Source organism: Antechinus flavipes, chromosome 5 (genome assembly GCF_016432865.1).
Source record: "Antechinus flavipes isolate AdamAnt ecotype Samford, QLD, Australia chromosome 5, AdamAnt_v2, whole genome shotgun sequence".
Classification (NCBI taxonomy): Eukaryota; Metazoa; Chordata; class Mammalia; order Dasyuromorphia; family Dasyuridae; genus Antechinus; species Antechinus flavipes.
Window position 1 is genome coordinate 100743364 of NC_067402.1, and position 27986 is coordinate 100771349.

Sequence of the window (27986 nt, forward strand, 5' to 3'; positions counted from 1 at the left end):
TTCAGATGTCTGTCCCCATCTTTACAAACTTACTTTCTTATTGGCTCAAGCCAAATCAACATCGTACATCCTGACTCAAAAGAATCAGTCCCATTTCTCTTGCAAACATTTTGGAACAAAATAACATAAGAGTTTAAACATTTAGTAAGCATTTAACGGATGCTTGTTCACTATCTCCCACAACTCCCTATTCATTCAGTATACTGAAGTCAAATTGAACAGAGTTCAATTTCTTTTCTATTTCAATTTCAAGTTCTGAACCTGTTTGACATTTTACTCAATCCTTTCCTCACACCATCTCATCACTTCCTTCCTAATGCTCTTCCCTCAGATCTCATTGCAAGATCATGTATACAGATCTGGAAAGGACTTCAAAGGACATCTAATCCAAACTTCTCATTTTGCAAGTGAGAAAAATGAGACCTACATCAGTGGTTTACTTCATCCATTACTGAATTTGGAATCAAGAACCTTCACTCAATTCCAGGTTTCACTACTTTCTTTTTTACCTCGAAGGGAGAGGGTGAATGCATGTAACTACTATGGGGATCTCAATGAAATAAGGGGTTGAATCAGATTATTCCTAATGTCCCATAAAGCACCAAATTCTATACCCCACTACATTTATAGCATCTATTCCATGAAACTTTCCCTAAACCCCTTGACTTAATGTGGTCCTTCTCTTCTTTACTGATAGCACTATTTATACTTTATAGAATCCTAGCTCTCCTGGAGGAAGAAAATTAAACAAGTATGGAGCAAATTAATCTGTTTTCCCCAATCAGAATCGAAATTATTTATTTATTTACAGTAAAATTAATGATTAATAATTAATTTAAATGAATAATAAATAATTAATTGATTTGATTACTTGTTGTGTTTGTTTTATTCATATCAAAAAACATTTATTAAGAATTTGCTAAATGCAAGGCACTCTGCTAGGAATTAGAGATACGGAGACAAAGTAAATATAGTCCCTATCCTCCCTCAAGGGTCTTGTTTGTTATATTCTAGCTCCTTGAAGGCAGCAACTTTTCTTAACTCTTTCTGTAGCCAGCGTGAGCTGAGAGGACTAATACTGAATTTGTGCAGCTCCTTCCTCTCCCTGGCATTAGAAATGAAGTGGAAGGGGAGGAAAATAAGCATTTATATAGCACCTATTATGTGCCAAGCACTTTACAAATATTATCTTATTTGATTCTCACAACAATCCCACAAGGAAGGCACTATTATTTCCCCCCAATTTACAATGGAGAAAAATGAATCAGGAGAACATCATAGGAGGAGGGAAGAGAGAAAAGAAAGCTGGGGGCTTCTCAGTAATAGGAGGAAGATTATGGCAATTTTTGGTTAAAATGGCCATGAAGAATATGGAGACTGCTGGGATAACTACTTGGAAAAAGCTGAGAAAAGTTCTGGCCAAGCAACATTCTGAGAAATTGTGACATGGAAAGAGAGTATGCAGGTGTGATGGCAGGCGAGCAGATGCTGGGACAGAGGATTGAAGACTCCAAAGGGAAGCAGGCAAATGTGGGGGAAAAGTGCTATCCATTCAGTAGACCTTAATTCTACTCCTGTTGTTATTAGGACATCATTAAGTATTGACTAGGATTTTTGCAGGGACTGAGATTTAGTTGAGGGAGGGAAGGAGGGAAACCACTATAAGCCAACAAGACAGCAAATATATATTAAGCATATACTATGTGCCAGGAAGTGGGCTACATTCTAAGAGTATAAAGAAATACAAAAAATAGCCTCTGCCATCGAGAAACTTACTTTCTAATGAGGGAGATGACATTCAAGTAATGATTTACAAGCAAGATGTAGATGGATATACATGCATGTATATTACATATACACAAATACATATACATATGCATATTTTATACATGTACACTATATATATAAATTGATAAATTGGAAGTAATCTCAGAGAAAGGGAATTAGTATTAGGGGAGACAGGGAAAGGCTTCTTGCCAAAGGTAGAATTGTATCTGAGACTAGAAGGAAATCAAGAAGGTAGAAACAAGGAGGGAGTGCTATTGCTTTACTGAAGGGAGTCAAGATGATTCCCTCCTCTACTTTTTAATATCTTTAATAAATTTGTCCTATGGTTAATATCTTTGTATCAAAGCTTTAAGAGGGTTAGGGGCCTTAAGAAACAGAGACCAATTTTGTTGTCCCCAGAAGATACTTCTGGATAGAAGCCTGTTCCGCACATATTATTGAAAAAGGCTTATATTATATCTTGCTCCTCTGTGTTTGAGATTTAGGGACTGACAAAGATTACATCTCTATCCCTCAGTTTATGTAGCATATGCATCGAAGTGTTGAATTTTTTTGTTATTGAATTTAAATAACTCCTTTATCTCTAGGACTTGGGCAAGAAATCTAACTAGGTGGAAAATTCTTAATTGGATATTACAAAAGAAGTATTTCTACAAGCTTCAGGGAAAAAATAAAATCCTGAATAAGGGAGCCAAGATTCTGGTTTGTTGTAAATCTCCAAAGTAACCACCTAATGTTATTGTCTTCAGAGCTAAAATACCCATAAAACACTTTTAACAGATAAACAAATGTTATTTCCTCAATTGAAGCTCCTAACAAGACAGGCATGTATATTCAGCCCAATCTTAACCAAAGAAAGGAAGGGAGAAGAATGTGTGGAGAGTCCTTGAGATAAAACTGTAAGATCTAACAGAGACAGGCTAGATGAGAAGGTAAGAGCCTGAACAGATCTGGAGCATCACCTGTCCAAAATCTACCTAAGTTTAGAATGTGAACCTGCTTGATTTATCTTCAGATCAATTCAGAGTGCCAGTATTTTTCTTTTCTTGGGTGATTTTGTAAAAGAAAAACAACTTAGTGAGAACAAGAACAAAGTCTATACCTAGAACCCTCATCTTTCTCTTTCTACCTCTATGATACCAGGCAAGTCATATATAATACCTCTTTCTATGCTTCAGGTTCCTCACTTTCAAAAGTAATGATATTAATATTCCTGCCAGCATTACCACCACCTAACACAATTGGTGTAAGGATCGAGGGAGATAAGACATTTGAATCATAACTTCTGCCTGTCTCATTTTCTCATCTATAAAACAGGACGTGTAAAAACAAAAGCATTGATAACTTAAAACCATTAAGATTATGATGGAGGAGAAGAATTAAGCTTCTACTGCTTGACCCCAGACATCAGAGCTGGAGCAAAGTGTGGAAGGTAAAAAGAAGTCAACTTTGACTTGATATCTACAAACAAAATAAAAAACACATTTTTGAGAGCTGCCTCAAAGTGGAAGTTAAAGTCACTCCCATTTGGTGTTGCCTTGAGAATTAAAGAATCTCTACTTATGCATGCAAATTTGCATTTATATACATGAGTATGTATTTATATGTACTACAGTTTAAAACTGCACTGACTTTTAGACTATATATGTATGCATGTATAGGTATATACATGTATTCAGGTGTGCGTGTGTATGTGCACATACATGTTTGCATTGTTACGTGCCTGTGTCATGCATGTGTGTGCATGCCCTAAATTATATACTCAGACATATACAAGCACAAATAAAGTGCCTTCTTCTTCCTCTTCATCCCAAGGATATCATCAGATCACATGGGCTATCCAGCAGTTATCCTTATCATTACTCTTGCTCCATGACCAATGCAACGTCTTTTTCAATCATACTTGTTTGATGATATACTTTATTCTGGTTCTTTTTCTATATGTTACATGGTGTGACCCACTTGTGCCCATTATGCAGTTTTCCCTTTCCTCCTGAGTGATTATCCTTTTTAAATAATTTAGGACCATAATATACCAAGCTTTGAAGGCAAACTTATGAGAGAACATGTCCAGGATGGGCAGATATGAACAAGGTTTCAGGAGAAACATCTCAGACAGACTGTGGAACTTGATTCTCTTTCCCACACCTACACCCTCCTCCCCCACCAAAAAAAATAGTAAAATCCTTTTGAAGATTTCATTAGTCCAGGGGACTAGGGATTCAATCATTCCAATAAGCTTCCAAGTCACCTATAGAAAGGCCTATAATAGACTTAGAGACTCAGATGTGATAGTCTACTTAACAGATTGTACCAGTGCAGCAAGCACCTAAATCAGTGCTATACCCTTGTCTTTTCTGAGCATGTTTTAAGTAAACCTCACTTTTGTTACTTTTGTTAAATGTTAGATGTCTATAAGTATTTCTTTTCATTCCAATCTAGAACCTGAGTCACTGGACCATCCTGAGTCAAGTCAATCAACATACAACAGCTTGAGGTTTGTGTCATTGGAGAAAAAAAGTCATATCAATTAGAGATCACTGATTGAATTGAGTATGTAAATATTTATGGAATGCATATAACTGTGGTAAATATATATGCACATATGTTTTCAATGCTCCCTAGCCAGTCTGGCTAGCAAAATCATTCTTGAGGTGAAAAGCTGTTTCAACAGTGTATGTGTGTATATATATATACACTCACAGACATACACAATCATCATTATATGTGGATAGATTTACAAATAATTATATTATATATTACATATAAACATATTTGTGTATGGTATATATTGTGGCACCATACATATACAAATACATAGTATATATATACACACATGTTTAGGTTTATATAATATATAAATTATATATATATATATATATATATATATATATATATATATATATATATATATATATATATAACATACACAGATGCATGTGTCTAAATGCACTATATAATGTGGTACCACAGTATTTATAACCTCACATAATAAGATAAATATTTCCTCAAGCTTCCAGTAATTTGCATGGAGGAAATACAGAACAACATTCCCTTTCTACTTTTTTCATTATAGTTATGGCCCTAACAGTTAGGATGATTTGAAAAATACTGTTGAGTTTCCTCAGAAAAATTCTTTGGAATGCTAGAAAATAATTAGGTAATTAATTTATCATCTCCTAAGAAGTTCCCTTGGGAAGAAGGTACACCTATAATTCTTATTCTAAACCTGACATTGTGAACACCTTGAGAGCAGGAACTGTGCATTGTCTTTCTTTGCATCCCTGGAACTTAACCAATGTCTGGCATAAAGTGAATATTTAATAAATACTTGTCAATTTGACTTGATTTAACTAATGTGGGGGGGAGAGGAATTCTCTCTCTGTCTCTCTCCTGTCTCTCTCTGTATGCTATAAACACACCTCCACATATTTTTTTTGGCAAGGCACAATTGGGGTTAAGTGACTTGCCCAAGGTCATACAGCAAATAAGTATTAAGTGTCTGAGACCAGATTTGAATTCAGGTCCTTCTGACTCCAGGGCTGGTGCTCTATCCTGTGCCATCTAGCTGTCCCTCACCTCCACTTTTAATTACCTGCCCTCCCCATTAGTGGAACCATCCGTGCTGATGACTTCTATTCCTTTTCATTTAGAACAAGGAAATTTGCTGGCCAATCAGACATGGGAAACCAATCAGCTGTGCCTTAGTGAGACCCGACCTGTCTCTATAAAACCCCTGGTTGTTACATGCTTCGGTATTGCTTTAGTTATCCTTGTACGTAAGACTGCCCAACATGACATAAATTTATTGCTCTAGTCTGGAGTTCACTACCCAACATGGCAAGATAGAACCTTACAGAAGTGGAAACCCCATTGTCTCCCACAGCATTTGGGAGGAGTGATCAGAAAGCATATGAAATTAGGAATCTCAAGACCAAGGAGCTACCTTTCTATGGGAAAGTTTACCATCAGTGAACTTCCTTCTACTAAGAGGCAACTGTAACTGAAATCCAGCATATCTGGTTATATCTTTCCATTGTTGTCCTGCCCCTCTATATTTTCACCATCAGAAATCTTCTTGAGTTTTAAGCCTTTCTTTATGTGCGTTAAAACACATCCACAATAAGGGCTTATTTCTCTCAACATTCCCTAGTCCTTCTGCCCTGAAAAATCATTCCTAAGGGCAGTCTGAGGCATGGGTCACTAGGGTTTTTTTGAAGGTGACAGTATTCCCACTTAGTAGGCATTTTTACTATTTAAGGGGAAGTGATGATGTAGTGAAATAGCTTGATTGAAATAAAAGTCTCTAGTCCGGATCTGGCTCAGTTTAGCTCTAAAGAGCATAGAATTATATCTCTTGCCAGAGAGGGAAGTTCTGGAGCAATATCCATCTTTAGAAGGTAGAGAGTATGCCCAATAATAGAAAAAGATTTTGGGGGGAAATCTGGAAGTTCTATACCTTTAGAATGCAGAACTACAAGAAGAACCACAATTCTGGGGAATGCTGGAAACTATACAGAAAATCAAGAGGAGCCAGGGCAGGAAGAAACATGTGACACTCCTGAAATCCCCTGAAGAACAAGAAGGGTTATGTTCCTTCTTCATGAAGTCCTTCTTCATCCTTATCATTACTGAATGAGGCACTACTAAAACTTTGGGATATTCCCATTCACTTAGAAGGTATCTCCATTTTCCAAGAGCTTTGTTTGAATTCTAAAATTTTTCTTCAATTTTTAACAGAATATTTCTTGCAGCATGTCTATAGGGAAGCAGAAGGAGGGGGAGGGAAGAGCTTGTATCAGAATATTTGTGGAAGAATCTGATTGTGATTTCCCCAGATTTTGTGAATGGAAAGTATAAGATAGAAAGATAAGAAATTTGCTAAAGTGAACTCTATGGCTTTCATTCTTTAAGAGCTTTGAAATATATAGGTGTGTTACATATGCAATTATGTTTGTGTATACATGAATTTATATATGTATATATGTGTGTATATATTATGGATGTGTGTGTGTGTGTGTGTGTGTGTGTGTGTGTAGTTGGTTGGTTGTTGCCTTTATTTTTTTTTAATTTTTGCTGAGGCAGTTAGGATTAAATGACTTGCCCAGGTTCACCCAGCTAAGAAGTATTAAGTGTCTGAGGTCACATTTGAACTCAGATCCTCCTGACTTCAGGGCTGGTGCTCTATCCACTGCGCCACCCAGCTGCCCCTTTGCCTGCATTCTTAAAGAACATCAAAATGACATCACTATGTTGGGGGTCAAGGTACAGGGTGCACAACTGTGGCTTATCAGACCAATAGGAGCTTGGAAGGCTTTACCACAGTTGGGCACAAATAGTCCACATGAACATTGGGAATGAAGATGCCTCTAAATTTGCACATTTCATATTTTTTGAGCTACTATAATTCTGCTTTATATATGTTACACATGCACATATGTATATGTGTTCTGAAATATATATACATGTATGTACAATATGTTATATATATATATATTACGTGTACATGCACATGTTTTGGAGGTAGGATAGGACAATGAAAACAATGTTAAGTCTATAATTATAGAATCTAGATTCAAATATTGGCTCCTCCAGTTATTGTCTATCTGGTCTTGGACAAGATATTTAACATCTCTTGACCTCAATTTTTTCAGCTGCAAAATGAGGAAATGGACAAGACGTCTTTGAATATTCCTTCCCTCTCTAAAACATTGGTCCTATGATCCCACATATATGGTTATGGATAGAAAATATCAATATAACCACAATTTTCACAACAAGGAAATCCAAAATTCAGATAAATATAATTATGATTGACAGAAAAGAGCCTCTTATCACACTGGTCACAGAGGTCAGTGATCATAGGATTTCATAAAATGACAAATTATCAAGAAGTTACGCAAATAATGAATAAGTAATTATGCAAATAACTTTTGTCTAGGAAGCAGGACACCTAGCATTCTTGCACCTGTAGCCTAATTCAAACTTTATGTGGAAGAAAATCCCTTCCAGGTAGATTCTTATTCCCATTTCCCAAAGCTCAATGAATAATAGAAATGAGACCAGATGATTAATGCCAATACTAGTGTCCCTTCCACTGTGGCCAAAGTAAAAAACTGAATTTGGAATTATGAATGAGTTGCTGAGTCAATGTTTCCACTCCTCAGCAGTGTTTCATGCCAAGTGGAAAGGGTTAAAAGCAGTGAGTGAGAACTCAGCGTTATACAAGTGTATTTGGATCCCTAGAATCACCATGAAGACCATTGTCTTCCTTTTATTCCTAGGAGCTGCTGGTAAGTCACTCTTGTTCCTTCGTGAATAAGTATTTATTGAACCCTATTATAGACTAGTGACTGTATGAATGCAAAGAAGTATATGGCATGGTTCTAGTTTTCAAGAAGCTTACAATTGAGGTGGGGGAACAAGATTAACATAAGGAAGCAGTAGCAAATAATAAAGCATATAAAGAAATGTTGGATTCTGTGGTATAGACTCTATGTGTCATGACTATGCAGAGAAAGGTAAACTAGGTCTAGACACATTAGAAAGGGTTTTAGAAAGCAGAAAGTACTTAAATCAGTAGTGAAGAATAGGAAATACTTAAATAGGTAGAGATTAAAGGCAGGGGAAATTCATGTCTTGTCCTTTCCATGTATTTGGAATCATTTAAAAATAACCATTATGTACTTATCAAATGTCAAACATGTAGGAATCATGTTAGGAGCTAGAGATCAAAGTTGTTTTCTTGTTTTGTTTTTTTTTCCCTGAGGCAATTGGGGTTAAGTGACTTGTCCAGGGTCACACAGCTAGGAAGTGTTAAGTGAATGAGATCAGATTTGAACTCAGGTCCTCCTGGCTTCAGAATTGGTGCTCTGTCCACTGCACCAATTAGCTTCCCTCAGAGATTTTTTTTAAAATAATATAATCCCTACCTTTAAAAAGATTAGATCATTTGAAGGGGGCTAATGGAAAGGTTTGTACAGAGATAAGCATCATAAAATAGGATGTAATTGGGGGTAAATGAGAGATGACTTTTTGATAAGGAAATTGGAGAAGATTTAGTAAGAGATAGTATTTGAAATGAACCTTGAAGGAAGAGAAAGAATCTGAAAAGTGAGAATGGGCAGGAATATCTTTCTAGCATAAGGGATTGCTTAACCTAAAAGATAAAAGGTAACAGATGGCATGTCGACTTCATGACTTAGATAATGATCCAGTTTTCCTAGAACATAAAATTCTAAGTTGACTCACCTCTTAAAATTAGACGTCTGGTTTGGTCATTTAAAGATGGAGGTTTCTCCTACCCTTTCCTTAGCTCCAATATAAGATGAATTAATATATATATATATATATATATATATATATATATATATCAATACTTCAAGGATGAAGTTGTGCTAGAACTTATGTATGTATGAGTCTTCATCCTTCTAGTACCTCAAGTCTCACTCCATCTATGTCCCAATGGATAGTCTGTGAGAATTCTAGTGGCCAAAAAGCCCTCATCATCGCCCTGCAACCAACCTGTGAGTGATCTTCTCTGAAAATGACTAGGCTGAATCATGGAAAAGAAACAAATACTGTTGACAAACCTGTACATGAAGCCTTTCCCAGCTAGTTGGACCAGAGTTTGTAGGTGGTTCTCTGAACAAATATAATGCCATTGTTTTCTGAAGTGTAATTTAGCTCAGACTGAGGATTTTGGAGAAATCAGGTTCTCTCTTTTAAAAATAAAATAAAGTAAGGGGCAATTAGGTGGCACAGTGGATAGAACCCCAGCCTGAAGCCAGGAGGACCTGAGTTCAAATGTGACCTCAGACACTTAACACTTCCTAACTGTGTGACCTTGGGCAAGTCACTTAAGCCCAATTGCCTCAGCAAAAATAAATAAATAATAAATTAAATTAAATAATAGTAATTGGTGTGGGTTCGCATTTTTGCTCATACAGTCTTGCCAAGTAAAATCAATATAATTTCCAGAGAGATAATAGGATGATGACTGTAGGTTTACATACACAGAGCTGGGAATTAACACCATTACTGAACAGAAGATATCAGTATGTCCATTTAGGGTCCAGGTGATTTTAAACCCAATAATGGATCCGGGTTTTTTTGAACAGCACTTCCTCCTTGTTTTTAATCCTAGGCCCAAAGGGATCTTGAGGGAGGAGTGAGACCATACTCCTTAATCTTTTGGTAGATAGAGGAAGAGCCAAGATAATTGTACCACAACTATGGTTGTTGCATTTCCAGATCACTGTGACATCATAGGTTAGGGCAAATCATTTTGATTATAACAACTTAAACTTGAAAAACTTTATCTCTTTATCCCTGAATATGGAGTTCATTCAAATATATTCTTAAAAGATTTTGGCTGCTGCTGGTGGTGGTGGTGGGCAGTGATATTGGGTAATTATTCCAGAGCAAAGAAAGGAAGGTGGGTCACAGTACTGGGAAGATAAAAGCTTATAGAGAAAACAGTGAAGTGAAAAAAATTTAAAGAAACAGTCTTTGAAGACTATGAATCACTGACAAGATTGGAAAGTTGACAATCAAATATTCTATGTTGTTCACATTCTCTAATAGTTGACTGAAGCTTCTCTTTAGCTAATGATCCACCTTTCCTTCATTGCTCTGGAATAATTCCTAATATCATGGTCACTGCCTACCAGCACCATTGTCATCCCAAATCTTTAAAAAATATATTTGCATAAAGATTGCATATTTTTCTTTTATTTTTCTTGAGGATTTTTTTTTGGTCTGTGTTTTCTTTCACAGCATGACTTATATGAAAATGTGTTTTGCATGACTACACATGTTTAACCTATTTCATATTACTTGTCTTCTCAGTGGGGTATGAAGAAGGGAAGAGAGGGAGAGAGAATTTAAAACACAAAATTTAAAGAAAAAGAACATTAAAATGATTTTTATATGTCATTGGGGGAAATAAAATATTATTTTTAAAGGAAAAAGTACATATTTGCATGACCTACAAATTCAGGGATAAAGAGAGAAATTCAAGTTTTAAGATGTTTTTCAAATAATCTAAAACTATTGATTCAGGTAATTTAAAGATTATTTAACCTAAGGATTACCAAGAATGTTCTGCAAGAGAGGATTGTGTCTACTTAACCCCTGACACCAGAAGTTATAATTCAGAATAGTCACTGATGTGTACCTATAATAGCATTAATGCACTTGATCTAATCATAAATATGAATGGGAAGTCAAATACTTACATCATGTGTATACTATGAGTATAAAGAAAAGAGTATATAACTAAGACTCCTTGAAAGTAGACACATATCACTGATGTCCCGGTTATATAGGGCAACGGAGTATTACTAGCTAGCTTTTCTCTAGTTGACCTTGGAAGGCATTGTGGAAGACTTAACATTTGAAGGGAGATTGATATAACCAATAATTCCCATTTCTTTTCCCCCTCAGTTGCTTTTCCTGATAATAATGTGGAAAGGATCATAGGAGGAAAGAACTGTGAAAAAAACTCAGTACCTTATCAGGTGTATATAGCTACTGACAGCTTTATATGTGGCGGTTCCCTCATCAATGCCCAGTGGGTACTTTCAGCTGCTCACTGCTACAATCCGTAAGTGGCTCATAATCACTCCCTAAAACAAATCAAGTTACTAGAACTCCCCCAAGCTGATTTTTGGCTAAGAATAAAAGACTTCCTAGATGGGAGAAAATGATATTCTTTAAGGTACTTGTCTTTCAAAATTCCAATATGTATGCAGACAAGGAAGGAATCCCAGGTTAAAGTAAATCCAGACAAGGAAATGGTAGCCTAAAGAATTTAGAACCAAGCTTTTAATAGGCACTTTCTATGTGTCAGGCATTGTGCTTAGGGCTGGGAATAAAGGACGGTTTCTCCTGTTAAGAACCATACAGACTAATGGGGAAAACTGCAAAGACAATACAAAAAAGGGAGCTGAAAAGCAAAGGACAAATGTTCAGCAAGGCCATGGTTTTAAAGTCCAGAGGGAGCCAAGAACAGGGATAGAAAAGAAACTTAAAAAAAAAAAAAAAGTTGGATAGAGACTGATCCTATGATTTTAATTGGTATAAGTGAAATAACCTCACAGGTGAGGTAACTTTCTCAAACAAAGTCAGCATCTTCTCTAGAAAGTGGCCTAAAGTGATGTGTTCAAGGTCCCAAAGATATTGGTTTTTTTATTAAAGCTTTTTATTTACAAGTTATATGCATGGGTAATTTTTCAACATTGACCCTTGCAAAACCTTGTGTCCAAAATTTCCCCTCTTTCCCCCATCCCCTCCCCTAGATGGCAGGTAGTCCAATACATTAAATATGTTAAAATATATGTTAAACCCAATATAGGTCACATAGATATTGTGTCATAAATGGGATTTAAACTCAGACCTTTCTAGCCTCCATGCTACCCTGTTATCTGTTGGACCAAGTAGATAGTTGAGTAGAGATAATCTAAACCCCACTATAAGAAGGAATTAGCCAACTGTAATTCTTCACTCTTTAGTTCTTCCTCTATCTTCATTAGGCTTTCAAATTTAATGCCCACTAGAATTTTTGAAGTCTTGAGTAATTGTCCAGAAATTGTGCTTGAAGCTCCCCAGTAAAGGAGATATGGGAAACTGAAATGAAGAAGCACTCCAATTACTGTATTCATCTCAGTCATGAAATTCAGAGATTACCCTGGCTTGGAAGAGAAGTAGAATTTTGGAAAGTAAATTTCCACAAGCTGATTATCTTCAGGCACCCTGTGGGATCTCACAAAGGATTGAAGACATGGGATGTCCTGGAGGATTAATGAAGAGAGCTTGAATCAGGATTACTCATGAATCAACCCCTGTGAAGAAAGAGCTTTATGAATGATTAACAATTGGTACTGAAAGTAGGGGAGGGAAGAGGACAACTCACTACAACTAAACGATTTGTTCAATATAACATTTCCTTTTTTTAAAATAGCTTTTTATTTACAAGTTATATGTATGGATAATTTTACAGCATTGACAATTGCCAAACCTTTTGTTCCAATTTTTCCCCTCCTTCTCTCCACCCCCTCCCCTAGATGGCAGGATGACCAGTAGATGTTAAACACAATATAACATTTCCAAAGGATTCCCTCAGGCTAAAATTTCCAGAGTAAATTTCCATGGATATTGGCCAACTCACTCCTATATTTTAAGACTCCTTCAACTCCTCTATCTCTTGTACCTAAAGTAACCCTAACAAATAGGGGAAATGGTAAGTGATAAATGAATATCATTGATTCTCTCTTCTTTTTCCACTGGGTAGGCCAAATTGCCACCCTTATGCATTCTGATAAAGCGGTTATCTATGGGAAGCAATAATGTCAGGAAATTTTGGTTTTACCATTTTTAATATTACCCTCAGTAGAATCCAATTTTCTGAACCTAGGGAAATTGGGGGAGGGAGTCATAAAACATAGTTAGTTTTTTGTTGGAAGAACTGGAGAAAAAGAACAGGAACAAGGTTGCCTAGAGGTGTTATTTCTTTTTTTTACTTGTCCAGCCAAATCCAGACTATCTTGGGCGCCTACAACCTTGAAGCCTTTGAGGGCACTGAGCAAATCATCAATTCTACTAAAGTGATCCGCCACCCCAAGTACCACAAGTGGGATAACAACCATGACATTATGTTGATTAAGCTGACTAAGCCCGCCATCCTTAACTCTCACGTGTCTACAATCTCCCTGCCTACTTCCTGTGTGACTGCTGGCACTAACTGCCTCATCTCTGGCTGGGGCAAAACTCGGGCTGGTTTCTGCAAGTGTTCAGCTGAATTAGAACCAAGAGCCAAATTCCCCAGCATCCTTCAGTGCTTGAATGCTCCTGTGCTCTCTGACGAGACCTGCCAAGGCGCCTACCCAGGTCAGATCACCAACAATATGATCTGCGTGGGATTTATGGAAGGTGAAAAGGATGCCTGCCAGGTCAGTCCCTCTCCCCCGTGCAATCTTAATCCTATTCTCTCTCTTTTCTATATTTCTCCTCCCCTGAGCCAGCAAGAAACCATCTGCCAGCTGGGGCTCTCTGAAGATGGAACTAAATGATGGAATAGGAAGTTCTTCTGGAGTAAGGACAGAGAGGAACTAAGAATGTTCCTTCTGAAATGGTTTTATGCTGAGAAGAAACAAATATAGAAATAGAGTGCATGGTGTCTCTTAGGGAAGATGGATGGAACAGTAAATAGACTGCTAGCCTTGGAGTCAGGAGGACTTGAGTTCAAATTCAGCCTTACAGACTATCAGTGTGACCCTATTTGTCTCAGTTCCCTTATATGTAACATTAACTGGAGAAGAAAATGGCAAACCATTCCATTATATTTGCCAATAAAACCCCAGATGGGCTTACACAGAGTCAACTTGACTGAAATGACTCAATAAGACATAATTTTTATGTCTTTTTTAAAATTTATTATAGTTTTTTATATACAAAACATATGCATGGGTAATTTTTCAGCATTGACCCTTGCAAAACCTTCTGTTCCAAATTTTTCCCTCCTTCTCCCCACCCCCTCCCCCTAGATGGCAGGTAGACCCATACATGTTAAATACAACATGGATGTCTTAGGAAGAGATACCTGTGTAGGCAATACCTTGAGAAAAGAACGGGGACAGAAAGAATGATCTAAGAGCCTATCTTCCCCCAACCCTTTTATCTCTGCTCAGCTTTCTATGGACACACATGCTCGGGAAAGGAAAAATTAAGGGAGTGATATATCTTCTTCTAAGATTAAAAGAAAACTTTAACCTTTCCTATTGTATTTCAGGGTGACTCAGGTGGTCCTGTGGTATGCAATGGCCAACTCCAAGGCATTGTTTCATGGGGCATAGGCTGCGCCAAGAAAGGCTATCCAGGCGTCTATATCAAAGTCTGCAATTATGTGGATTGGATTGAAAAGACCATCGCTAACAACTGAGCTGCTTTCCCCACTTCCCTTCCTTGATGTCCTCTTTCCAGCAGTAGAAAGGAGATGCAACAATTTCCACTGCAGCTGCAGGCCTGGGGAAATGGCTTTAATAAATATTTTAATATCATATAACCTCTCTGTCTCAATGTAGTCTTTGACCTAAGATATCTTCAATTTCAAAATAAAAGTAATGATAATGATAATGGCGTGTGTGTGTGTGTGTGTGTGTGTGTGTACCCATATATACATAGCTAACAAATGTGTTTATATATACACACATATACATATATACATAACTAATATAAATTTTATTTAGGGATTATTATGTGCCAGACACTGTGCTTCTATTATTTCATTTGATCCACAATAATGAGAGGTAGGTACAATTTCTGTCTTAGGAGAAAACTTTATTCAATTGTGAGAATTGTGAAAGGTCTTTGCTGCATTGTTCAAATTAAATCTGTATGGCTAGGAAGCTGGACCACCATTCTCTGCTACTTAGAGACCCTTAACTAAAGACCGAGGTTATGCTGACCAAAAACTCAGCCAATTCTGAAGTTGGAGGCAAGGACTTTTCCCACAATCATACATCTCAAGCAACTCACATACTTATCTGAAAAATGGCCCCATACAGTTCAATCACTTATTGCTTCAATGTTCCTTTGATTGTTTAAAGATACCTGGGGATGTGGGACACCTCTTTTTCTGATTTCAAGGAATTGCACCTGTTCAGTTTTCCCCTCCCAATTTGGAAAGATCTTACTTTTTCTTCCAATGAGAAATCAGATTATGTAATGTTGTATTGTGGTTAATTATTTCATTTTAATTAGCTGGCCCTATTGGATTATTTTTAATATATAAAAACATGTCTCCTATATTGGGGGTCTAGCCCTAAGCTGAGGAATGGTCTGGTCCCAATCTGTTAGGCAATTTGGATGCATTACTTAATAAGTGTATATGCTCAGAAGTTTGATCCTTTGTTTCTTTAATCATTTCATCTTTCACAAACCACAATTTACATAGTTAGTCCAAGCTACAGTAAGTAAAAGGGACTCCTTCATTGTTTTAGTAATGCTCTGGCTACACTCAGTGTCAGGTGACTAAGTTCATCTCTTGCTTCTCTCCACTTTGTCCCTGTGGATTAAAATTCCAATGATCTTCTGGGGGCAATCCCCTTTCCTGTTGGTGTCTGGTGAGATGTCTAATAAATCCTACAGGGCTAACTCATTAGCTAGATCTCTTCCTCTCTAGTCACCAAATTAACTTTTGAAAAATAGACATTCTTATGACTCCAACAACATTAATGAGAGCTACATAAAAAGGAGACAAGCTCAGATCACAAAGAAGAATTTTGGTCCCAGAAAACAGATGATGAAGCATATTTCCTCCCTCTTCTTAGAGAGATGAGAGCCCATAAGTATCTGATACATTTGGACACAGTGTCAATTTTTCTTAACCATTTTTCTTTGTTACAAGAAAATATTCTTTCTAGTGACAGGATTGAATTATGATATGATAAAAGTAAATGATAAAATGATATAAAAAGTGATCAATAATTTTTTTAATTAAAAAGAAGGGAAAATATACATAAGGCAATCAATCTTCATGACAACACTTCTTTTCTGGTCTGGTCACACACATAGGATAGAAAATGGCAACAATATAGGCAATCTGTATAAAGTGACTTGCAATATGGTATCCACAAACAGAGAAGACAAAGGGTAAAAGATGCTAAGGATTCACTGCATACGGCCTCAATATTTTTTTTGTCCATGCTTGAGAAGAAGAAATGCTGATATAATGATCTCTGCATACAATCTCCTAAAATTCCCCATATGATAATGTTAGAACTAGAAGAAATCGTGGATATCATTTTGGAATAAGATAATAAGAAAACATGTCACGAGACATGGACAAACAATATCCTATAGAGATTTTTTAAGTGGCAATGTGATTGCTGAGATCTTGTTAAGGAACCAATGGAAAATCAGGGGAAAAAAGGAAGGCTTAAAAAGTTCCTAGCCCAGATCCTACCTAGACATCTTCATTACATCTCTAAAGTATTTATTTGGATGCAAGGTCATTCTCACACCAGGTGCACAAATAGTTTCCATGAAACACCTCTTCTACTGCCTGGGAAGGGGAAATGACAAATACAGATTTGTCAAAAACAAATATTGACAAACTGAAGCATAGCTGGGGAAGGTGACCATGATTTTGAGTGGACTTGGAACACTGCCACAATAGAAGGGATTACAGGGAATAAAGACTTTTATCTAGAGAAAGGATGTGATTGCTGGATTCAAATGTTTAATACTACTTCAAGTCTCTAAAGCACTTTTAAGTTTACAAGAGGCTGTGACATAGATAGTACAAAAGATAATCCTTATTTACATAAGAGGCTGAAGGAAGTTAAATGCTTTACCCTAAAAGACAAAGTGAGTATCAAAGATAGGATTTTGTACCATGGTCCACTGATTTCAATTATATAACTTAACTCTCTCCACTATTAAATTTAATTCAACCAATATATATTAAGTGCAATAAATGTAGGATCCCAGCCAACAAACATTCTTAAGAAAAAGACAAGTCTCTCTTTAGGAACAGGAACTATTGTTGTCCAAACTGGAGAAAGATGAGGATTGGCAAGTGAACCCACAGTCTCCCTACTTAAATAGATCTCCCTGGAATGAGAGGCCTCCACATCACTCAAGAGTAATGCAAGAATAAAGTCACCGATTTAAATACCTCATCTCTATACATTTAAAGAACTTTGAAACAGAAATTTCTAAGCTTTTAAAAAATCTCTCAAAGAGAAACTTTCAGCAAATTTTGAAAAATTTTGCTTAAAATATTAAAATGCAACAATTTCACATTATAGATATTTTTAAGTTATGAGAGTTACTAACCCAAATATTAAAATAAAATTAAAATTTAAAACTTTGAATAACTAATCTTTTATGTACCCTAAAGACTAATAAGATCATAGATTTACATCTGAAAAGTACCTTAGAGGCCATCATTTTACAGATGAAGACATTCAACAATAATATGGCCGTTCATAAGCCATTAATTTGAACTCAGATCCTTCTGAGTCCTGTCCAGTACACCACATTTTTTCCAAGGGAGTATAGCAAGTCGGCCTCCAAGTCAGAAAGACTGGGCTCAAGTGTGAATTCTTTTGTACACTGACTGTGCCCCCAATCCATTCTCCAGGGTTATACATTGAAAAGAAGGTGCCAATATGCCTCAGTAGGAGGTGTTTCTTTGAAATCTCCAGCCAAATTTTTAAAAATTATAGGTATGTAGTATATTGGTGAACATTCAATGTTTATTTTTTTCCTAATAATCAAAAGACTTGATGCAAGAATTTGGATACCACTGAACTAGGAAAAGGAAAGAGAATAAACATTTATAACACATACTATGTGCCAGGCATTGTGCTAAGAATTGTTAAAAAATATTATCTCATCTTAATCTTCACAACAACCCTAAAACATAGGTGTTGTTATTATTCCATCTTACAAAAATATAAGTTTTTAAAAGGCTTGATCAAGATCACACAGCTAGGAAGTATCTGAGATAAAATTTATGCTGAGGTTTTCCCTTACTCAACCACCAACTGCTTCTAATTACTGGGTAATTAAAAGGGGGTAGAGTTTTAAGAAGTAACGGAAAGGACAAAGTCAATGATGAACAAAAGTTATAAAAAATAAAACAGTACTCTTCAATTTAACTTCTTGCCCTATTTGCTAAACTGGAAATACCCTCTCTTTCTTCCATTACCCTTTAATATCCCTGAATTTCCTCTTTATCCCTTTCAAACTTACACTGTCCTAGATCTTAAACTGGAAGTGATCCCAGAAATCTTTTAGTCAAATTTCTTTATTTCATAGTTCCTAAGAGGCCCAGAAAAGTAACTTGCCTAAGATCAAACAAGATTTGGATCCAAGTCTTCTGCCTTCAAATCTAGCACACCTTCCACTATACCTTGATTCAATAGCCACAACTGCAGCCTACTACCTATATATAATTTTGACAATCTATAGCTCAATTTAGTTTAGTTGTCCTCAAATCAGAATAAAGTGTTTTCAACTCAGAAAGGATAATATTGCATATCACAAAATTCATCTGGCAAAATATTCATCTACCATTGCCTTTAGGGCAAGGGTTTAGGGAAAAGAAAAACACAACAATTATTTCTTTAATCATTCTCAATGTATACCTAGTAGAACTAAATCTTCTTTGATTATGATGATTAAAATTAAGGAGCAATCAAATAAAGATAACAGGCTAATCCTATAATATGCCAGTTTTGTATTTACTAATGATAATGATAATGATCATTCTTCAGCCTTATTGTTCAGTTGGTTCAAAACATATCCAATTCTTTGTGACCCCATTTGAGGTTTTCTTGGCAGAGATACTGGAATGGTTTTCTCATTTTATCAATGAGTTTATCAAGGGTTAAGTGACGTGTCCAGAGTTACACAGCTAGTATGGGTCTAAAGTCAGATTTGAACTCAGGAAGATGAGTCTTCATCTTTCATCCTTCAGTGGTCTACTATGTGACTTTTTTCCAAATTTAATTTTACCATACCAAATTCTAGTGTAATCCATGGGTATGTTTATATATTTGCTCACTAATAATTAAGCTCAGAACCCTTACCAGCTCATCAAATATTATTAATTAACAAACTGGTGAAACTTCCTTCCTTATTTAATGATTGAACTCAGAATTCTTCCCAGTTTATATGCATGTACACATTTGGATGCTTCATATGTGCATATTCAGATATACATATATTTGCACATGTGGATATGTACCTCTATGTCTAGCAGTTGGGGGGAGCAGGATGACTGGTGTTATTGTAAGAGCAAAGAGGTGACTGATAAATTCATTTTATGACTATTACCCTTATGTGCCATTCTCTCCTGACCCCAATTTGAATCTGCCCATAAGAGTAGATTCAGCAAGACTCATATTTTCCCTAGTATGACCCCAGTCTCTGGCAATGACAACCTCGTTGCTCTAGCTCTGCTCCCATTTCCATGGCAACATGTCCCAGTCTCCCATTCTTCCATCCCAAGTCTCTGGAAAGGCTGCTACCAGCCACACACTCTCAAGTCTAGCAAAGTAGGGGAAGCAATAGCCATTGTCTTGGGATCAATTGGGATCAGTGATGCTGAAAGGGTGATGCTGTACTGATAGCAGCCCCAGTGCCCACTTGCCAGTAGGTCTGCTCTTAGCTTCCTGTCTCATGTGATCTCTGTTGGGGCTAATTCTCTCTTTTTCCACCACCACCCCACTTTAGTAATGGGGGAAGCTAAGTTCTCCAGAGGACCAGTACAGGAAATTCAGAGTTTCTCACTCACCAGTGAGCAGTTGTTTTCTGGTGTCCTGTTACATGCAAATGAAAGTAAAAGAAATCATGAAGTTGAGTAATGTCCTAAGCATACCAAGCCTAAATTTACCTCTTCTGCAACCTATTATTTCTAATTTCACTTTCTACAACCAAAAACAAGTTTAATCCCTTTTCTACATAATGACCTTTTAAATACTTGAAGACAGCTATCATGTTCTCCAAGTTTTCTCTTCTGAACTAAACATTACAATTTCTTTCAAGCAATCTTCATGTGACAAGAACCCAAAGCTAAACTCTGGTGCCCAGAAATGGCCACAATACTTCAGCTATGGTCTGACTAAGGTACAATATCAGAGAAAAGCCATTTCCTTAGAAATTTCCTAGAAGCTACCTAGAAAGGAATACTTACTAAATGAAGGATTAGATCGAATTCTTTTTTTGTCTTAGTTTTGTTTGGTTTGTTTTTTCTGACTAGAATAGCATACCGTTGACTCAATTTAAACCTTCAGGTCCTTTTTATATAGACTAGCATCTAACTACCATACTTGATCCTTTGGTACATGTGTAGTAATTTTTTAAACCCAATTATGAAACTTTGATTTAGCCCAATATTTGAACTTGTCAAAATCATTTTTCATCCTAACTGCATCATCCAGTGTTAGAGATCTCCTTCAAATCTGTCTTACTGATAGATCTTATATCTCTGTAATCTATCCCTTTACTTAAGTCATCAATTAAAAAAATTAATAGCATAGGGCCAAACACAAATTCTTCAGGTACTCCACTAGTGATCTTTTTTCTAAATTGATAATGAACCATCACTGATTACTCTTTGATCCCAGCCATTCTCTTACTTCTAAATCTATTTAAATATAGTATGATGGATACTCACATATTTCTTTTTTCCACAAAAAAAAAAAAAACATGAAATATTTTATCCAACACACTGCTAAAAATCCAGATAGATTGTTAGCATTTCCCTATTGAATCATCATAGTTTCTAATATCTGCAAGAATACCTATGTTCACAAAATCCCATGTCTTTTAAGTTTGAAATACATAAAACTATGAAAATTATATACATAGATCACCATGTGCAAGTAAAACCCATGTTCAGATACATATACTTGAGGAAAGGGATGAGGGGAGATTCATTAGCAAGGGCATATGGCTCATAGGACCATTTAGGATCAAAAATAAAGGATTGGAGTGGTCAAATGGTTAGCAATTTTGTGTGGGATGAAGGACACCTGGGACTGTACTTTGTAACCTAATCTGTACTTTCGGCTATGGGAAGAAACCTGATACATGTACATATAATTCTATTTCTGGAACTTTCTGAGTAATAGGGAAAGGGTTATCAATTAATTTCAATGTTTGATTACCTTCCAAACTAGATAGAATGGAATTCTAAATTTGGGTTTCTAAATTTTCCATTGAGTCATTCTTCTGTTTCCCTGGAAGTCTTCAGTGCCAAGTTTTGAAGGATAAATAGCAGTGGTTGAGAACCCTGGATTCTACCGCCTTGCCTTGCCTAGATCCCTAGGACAACCATGAAGGCCATTATCTTCCTTGCCCTCCTGGGGGCTGCTGGTAAGTTTCTCTTGTCAAATCAACAAGTGTTTACTGAGTTTTGTCAGGGTTCTAGATGCTTCAAGGGATAAAAAAAATTAGTAACTCAAAGTCTTTGTCTTCGAATATAATCTAACAAAAGAAACAAGGCTAGTGCAGGAAAATAAAAGGAAAGAATGTAAGACAGCATGTAACTAATAGACAAATTGTGTGATTCAAGCTATTTCTGCTAGACCAAATGAATGTAGACTCTATGGAATATTTGATAAAGGCTCCAATTTAAATTGATTTTTAAGAATAGATGAGAGATACATAATTATAGACTACATGTTATGAAGAGGGAATGATTATATGCCCTTTTTTGGGCACATAACCTCCCCCCCATTTTTGGCCAGGCAATCAGGGTTAAGTAAGTTTCCTGGGTCACCGCTCATTTGTGTCAAGTATCTGAGACTGGATTTGAACTCAGATCCTGACTCAAGAGTTGGTTTCATCCACTGCATCCACACCTATCAGCATCTTCTTCAGAAAAGTTTACATCATTATGAAAATCAAGAGAGATAGAAGAAAAAATGGGAAGAAAAATAAGTGATGCAAGAAAATCACACACACAAAAAAAAATGAATCAACATCTTGAGAGAGAAGGCATTAAAAATAATCAAGAAAATGATACCTTGGTGCAGCTAGACATTGGAGTGGATAGAGCACTGGTGCACTGGCCTTGGAGTCAGTACAACCTGAGTTTTAATCTGACCTCAGCCCCTTAATGCTTGTTAGTTGTGTGACCCTGGGCAAGTCACTTAACCCCAAATGCTTCTCTTAAAAAAAAAAGAAAGAAAGAAATTATACTTTTAAAAATAGACTAGGCCAAATGGTAAAGGAGGTACAAAAAGCCAATGGAGTAGAATGCCTTAAAAGGCAAAATTAGTCAAGTGGAGAAAGAGGCAAAAAAATTCACTGAAGAAAAAAAAATTTCTTAAAAAGTAGAATTGGTCAAATGGAAAAAAGGCACAAAATCTCATTGAAGAAAATAGATCCTTAAAAATTAGAATTGAGCAAGTGGAAATTATTGCTTTTATGAGAAATCAAAAAAGAAAGGAAGCCAAAAGAATGAAAAAACAGAAGACAATGTGAATTATCTCATTGGAAAGACAATTGACCTGGAAAATAGATCCAGGAGAAAAAATCATTATTAGGGCAGTTAGAAGGAGCATATATAGACATAGGGAACAGGGGTGAGTTCAAAAAATAAAATTAAGGGGTGAGAGAGGAATGTACTGGGAGAAAGGGAAAAGAAAAGGTAGAATTAGGTAAATTATTTCACTTAAAGAGATAAGAAAAATCTTTTATAGTGGAGAGGAACAAAGGGGAAGTAAGAGAGAATGAGTGAACCTTATTCTCATGATAATTATTTCAAAGAGTAAAAAACATAAATACTCAATTGGGTATAAAATTCTATCTTATCCTATCAGAAAGAGAACAGGAAAAGGGGAGTGTGGTAAAGGTGAGGGCAGATTTGGGATAGAGTACTCAGAACAAAAATATGTTTTGAGGAGGGACAGGGTGAAAGGAGAGAGAGAATAGAAAAACGGGGATAGAATGGCAGAGAATAGTTAGCAAAAGCAAATAGATAAAATTTTGAAGCAGATTTCTCTAATAAAAGCTTCATTTCTTAAACAGATAGAAAACTGAGTCAAATTTATAAAAGTAAAAGCCATTCCACAATTGATAAATGATCAAAAGATATGAACAGTTTTCAGATGAAGTAATCAAAGCTAGCTCTCGCCATATAAAAATACTGTAATTAGCTGTTGATTAGAGAAGTGCAGATTAAAACAATTTTGAATTATTCCACATAACAATTAAATTGACTAATAGGACAAAAAAGAAAAATGACAGATGGTGGAGGGAATGTGGAATAAATGAGACATTAAGGCACTGTTAGTGGAGCTGTGAATTGATTCAGCCATTCTGTAGAGAAATTTGGAACTGTGCCCAAAGAGCATAATTGAGCTATCAATACCACTACTAGGTCTGATTGCCAAAAGAGATTTAAAAAAAAAAAAAAAAGGAAAAGGACCTATATATACAAAAGTATTTGTAGCAATTCTTTTGTGGGGGCAAAGAATTGAAAATTGAGATGCCCATCAATTGGGTAATGGCTGAATTATGAGGGAATACTATTGTACTATAAGAAATTATGAGACAGATGCTCTCAGAAAAACTAAAAAGACTTCCACGAGTTGATGAAAAGTGTATGAACTAACAGCAGTAAGGTGATCAGCTGTGAATCACTTGACTGTTCCCAGCAATACAATGATCTAATATAACTTTAAAGGACTTATGAAAAATGTTATCTTTTCCCAGAAAAAAAAACTAATGATATCTAAATACAGATTGGAGAATACTTTTTTTACTTCATTTTTCTTGAGGTGTCTTTTTTGGAGGTCTATGTTTTCTTTTGCAACATGACTTATAGAAATATTTTGCATAACTATGCATGTATAACATATATTGAATTGCTTGCCTTCTCATTGAAAGTGGGTAAGGAGGATGGAAGGGAATTTGGAACTCAAAGTCATAAAAACAAATATTAAAAATTGTTTTTAAGTAAGAAAATGAAAGGCTAAATTCATTTAATATATAATTTTTTAAAAAAAGAAAAGGTTTTATTAAGAACTTAGTTACATGGTTTCTATGCTGAATTCTTCACAAAAAGAAATGTACTAGAGAAACTACCAAGTTCTTTCACTTCATAATCAATAACATGGAAAGGATACGGATTCTGTTACATATCCTCATGTATCTGATTCAATGAGTGTTGCTAAAAAGATGAATAATGAGTTCTTTAGATCATGTGTATGTCATGAAGTTTGTGAATATTAAATAAGTATATGAATTGAAGTGCTTATGAACAATAGACAAACGATTTTCTTATTTTAGTCATGGATGGATCACAGATTTAAGGTCTTAAAATTATCTCAGAGATTCTAATATCACAAATTAGGAAACTGAGACCCAGGAACATTAAAGTGACAACTATGTTGATGCAGAGTAAAAATATCAGATTTGAAACTATGTTCTCTGATTACAAAGTCAACACTCTTTCTATTATATTATACTGCTTCTCTAAGGGAGAAGCAATATTCTTTGATCAATCTTGGAAAATTTCCTGAAGAACTGAAATTTCAGGAGGTCCTGTTGAACTGAAAAATTCCTGTCTCATTCCTTTCTCAGTTGCTTATCCCGTTAGTGATGATGATGACAAGATTGTTGGAGGCTACACATGTGCACCTAACTCCCTCCCCTATCAGGTGTCTCTGAACGCTGGCTATCATTTCTGTGGTGGTTCTCTCATCAATGACCAGTGGGTGGTATCAGCTGCTCATTGCTACAAGTCGTAAGTAACCAATACTCACATCTAAGGCAAGCTCAGTGTTAGATCAAACCCACAAAATTCATTCAGGGCTGGGCAGTCTCCAAAGAATTTCTAGGTAGGATAGATGGATAGATGGGAAATTTATTCAAGATATTGTCTTCTAAAGCTGGAGGAGCTACCAATGGAATGTTTGTGTTTATAGAAAGAAAAGAGGTAAAGATCAAATGGGGGGGGGGGGGAAACAGCTTTGACCTGTGAGAATCCTTCAGAAAATTGCCTCCCAGTTCCTCCTTACATAGCTCTCGGTTTAGATGACAAAGAAATCTTAAATGATTTGGATATTTACCAAGAGATTATTCATGTAGGATCTCAGTTAATTATGTGTATTTGGTGGGGAAAGGAATAGAGAGCTGAACTCTCTATTAATGTCTCAACTCAGACATTAAAATATCTATTTTGAAAGAGAAAGTGAAACTTGGTAAATTTAGGAATTTAGATCTGTGATATACCCTTGGTTAGAAATGTTTAAGGCTCTCTCTCTCTGTGCCTCTGTCCCTCTGTGTCTTGTCTCTGTCTCTGTTTTCGTCTCTGTATGTGTGTGTTTTTGTCTTTCTCTCTCTCTGTGTCTCTCTGTCTCTGTGTCTCTGTGTCTGTTTCTCTGTGTGTGTGTGTCTCTCTCTCCACTTTTCTTTCTCCCTCTTTCTCTCTGTTTCTCTCTTCCCCCTCCTCTCTCTCCCTCTTTCTCTCTTTCTCTGTCTCTGTCTCTGTCTGTCTCTGTCTGTCTGTCTCTCTCTAACTCTGTCTCTATCTCTCTCTTTCTCTCTCTGTGTGTGTGTGTGTGTCTCTGTTTCTCTCTCTCCCTTCCTTCATATGCCTACTGCACACTCCCTTCCCTGGGTAACTTGACAATTGACTGGGTAAGGAATAAAGGTGTGAGTTCAGGACTTTTCCCTAGGGAAAGATGTGGTAGTAGTTTACTGTATTTGATAAGATAGATATCTGGCTAGATGTGACTTACACTGGCAGGCATAAACAATGAAAGGAAATATGGAAAAGAGAGAGAATGGGACTTATTTGTATGGAAAGTGGTTACCTGACTGTTGTGAGATATAGAGTAAAAAACATGGGGATCAGTTTGCTTAATGGTGTTCTTTGTTTATCTAGCCGAATCCAGGTGAGACTGGGAGAGCACAACATTGATGTCATTGAAGGTGGTGAGCAGTTCATTGATTCAGCTAAAGTGATCCGCCATCCTAACTACAATTCTTACATGATTGACAATGACATCATGCTGATTAAGCTGAAAACACCTGCCACCCTCAGCTCTCGAGTGTCTGCCGTCTCCCTGCCTAAATCCTGTGCTGCTGATGGAACTTCATGTCTCATCTCTGGCTGGGGCAATACTTTAAGTTCTGGTGGTAAGTGACTCAGAGAGGGTAAAGAGCATTAGAAGTCAAAAAGTGCAACTCTGACTTTCCCATCCCCACACACAAACATCTCTCATTTTCAGGATTCCTTATTCAATTATAGTTAATTATATAAGATCTGGGCAGAAAGACCAGAAGTATAGACAAGATTAGGGTTATACCATGCATGTATGTAACTTAGCAAAAGCAAGACTATCTGGAGGGAGTTAAAGAGATTCCTTAATATTTGAATAATTGGTTTTTAGACATGAAGGGGAGAGATATGAATGCAAATGATACTACTGTCTTTTTAGGGCAATAATATTTTCATGGAGCTAATATCATTCAGGGTCTTAGGGTTCCCAGCACTTATCAAATCCCTTGTTTTTCATAACTATATGATCTGAAGTCAATACAGTAAAGGGCAAATCAATCATTTTCTCACATTAAAGATCTTTAAAAGTGCCAGAGAAGAAAGAGAAAACCTATTAGTTGAGGAACTTACAAGTATATCACAGAAAATATATAATCATGATTATGCTTATTTCAAACAGTCAACTACCCAGAACTGCTTCAGTGTCTGGATGCCCCCCTGCTTTCTGACGCTACCTGCCGCAAAGCCTACCCTGGACAGATCACCGACAACATGATCTGCTTGGGCTATCTGGAGGGTGGAAAGGATTCCTGCCAGGTCAGTTTTTTCCATTTCCTCTCCACTCATTCTTTCTCTTTTTTCCCATATTTCAACTAATCTGAGAGAGTTGGAAATAGAAATACTTTTTGAATTTGCACTCATGGATGGCATGAAATGGGAAGATGCTTTGGGCACAGGGGATACCAAATATTTTCCTTATAAAATGATTGTAGTAATCAGAAATGGCATGGACTTTATGCTTGCCCTAATACAGGTATCTTAGGGAAGAATGTAGGGGATGGGACACTTTGGAGAAAAATGTGATGGGCAAAATGACCTTTCATCCAACTTCACTTTCACTCTCTCTATGACTGCTCTGCTTCCTGAGATCACAGACAAGAGAAGGAGGAGGAGACATTGAGGTGGGAAGGGAAAGATGAAGTAAAGAGAAGGTTAGATTCCCAGGAAAACATTATTCAGAAATGAATACTAAACTAAATGTGTATTATGGACCTGCTAGGGCAATGTTTGGACTCTATTTTCTGTTATGGACCAAAAGAAAATTAACCCATTTTATTTTCCAATTCTAGGGTGATTCCGGTGGCCCTGTGGTCTGCAATGGAGAACTTCAAGGAATTGTCTCCTGGGGTTATGGTTGTGCTCAGAAAGGCAAACCTGGTGTCTACACTAAGGTCTGCAACTATGTGGACTGGATTAAGAAGACCATTGCAGAAAACTAAACTGTTTCCTTTATGGCTCCTTTTCTCTGATCTAATCCTCTTGCAATTACCAAAAATGTAGAGCACTCCATCTACTAATCACAAATGGAGAAATTGTATTTAAATAAAGACTTGTATCCTGTAGCTTGTCGTTTCTTGAATCATTGCTCCTTGAATAATCACTTTTATGG

The 27986-nt window shown here is 36.4% G+C and overlaps 2 protein-coding genes across 2 annotated transcripts; both read left to right on the forward strand.

Annotated features, from left to right (window-relative positions):
• Positions 1-8041: 8041 nt before the first annotated feature.
• Positions 8042-14851, forward strand: LOC127564216 (trypsin-like). The gene is made up of 4 exons (XM_052000625.1): positions 8042-8081; positions 11236-11395; positions 13319-13739; positions 14579-14851. Exons 1-4 carry the CDS (start codon positions 8042-8044, stop codon positions 14726-14728), a joined length of 771 nt encoding a protein of 256 aa, XP_051856585.1. The 3' UTR covers positions 14729-14851.
• A 6761-nt stretch (positions 14852-21612) lies between these two features.
• LOC127564906 (cationic trypsin-3) lies at positions 21613-27939 on the forward strand. The gene is made up of 5 exons (XM_052001741.1): positions 21613-21678; positions 24895-25057; positions 26201-26454; positions 26997-27133; positions 27667-27939. Exons 1-5 carry the CDS (start codon positions 21639-21641, stop codon positions 27814-27816), a joined length of 744 nt encoding a protein of 247 aa, XP_051857701.1. The 5' UTR covers positions 21613-21638; the 3' UTR covers positions 27817-27939.
• Positions 27940-27986: the final 47 nt, after the last annotated feature.

Bases quoted from the DNA above. Each gene is read 5' to 3' on its own strand.
- LOC127564216 (XM_052000625.1), top strand. From the start codon at position 8,042: ATGAAGACCATTGTCTTCCTTTTATTCCTAGGAGCTGCTG. The intron at 8,082-11,235 runs GTAAGTCACTCT...TTTCCCCCTCAG, and splicing joins TTTATTCCTAGGAGCTGCTG to TTGCTTTTCCTGATAATAAT. The intron at 11,396-13,318 runs GTAAGTGGCTCA...TTACTTGTCCAG, and splicing joins GCTGCTCACTGCTACAATCC to CCAAATCCAGACTATCTTGG.
- LOC127564906 (XM_052001741.1), top strand. From the start codon at position 21,639: ATGAAGGCCATTATCTTCCTTGCCCTCCTGGGGGCTGCTG. The intron at 21,679-24,894 runs GTAAGTTTCTCT...TTCCTTTCTCAG, and splicing joins TGCCCTCCTGGGGGCTGCTG to TTGCTTATCCCGTTAGTGAT. The intron at 27,134-27,666 runs GTCAGTTTTTTC...TTCCAATTCTAG, and splicing joins GTGGAAAGGATTCCTGCCAG to GGTGATTCCGGTGGCCCTGT.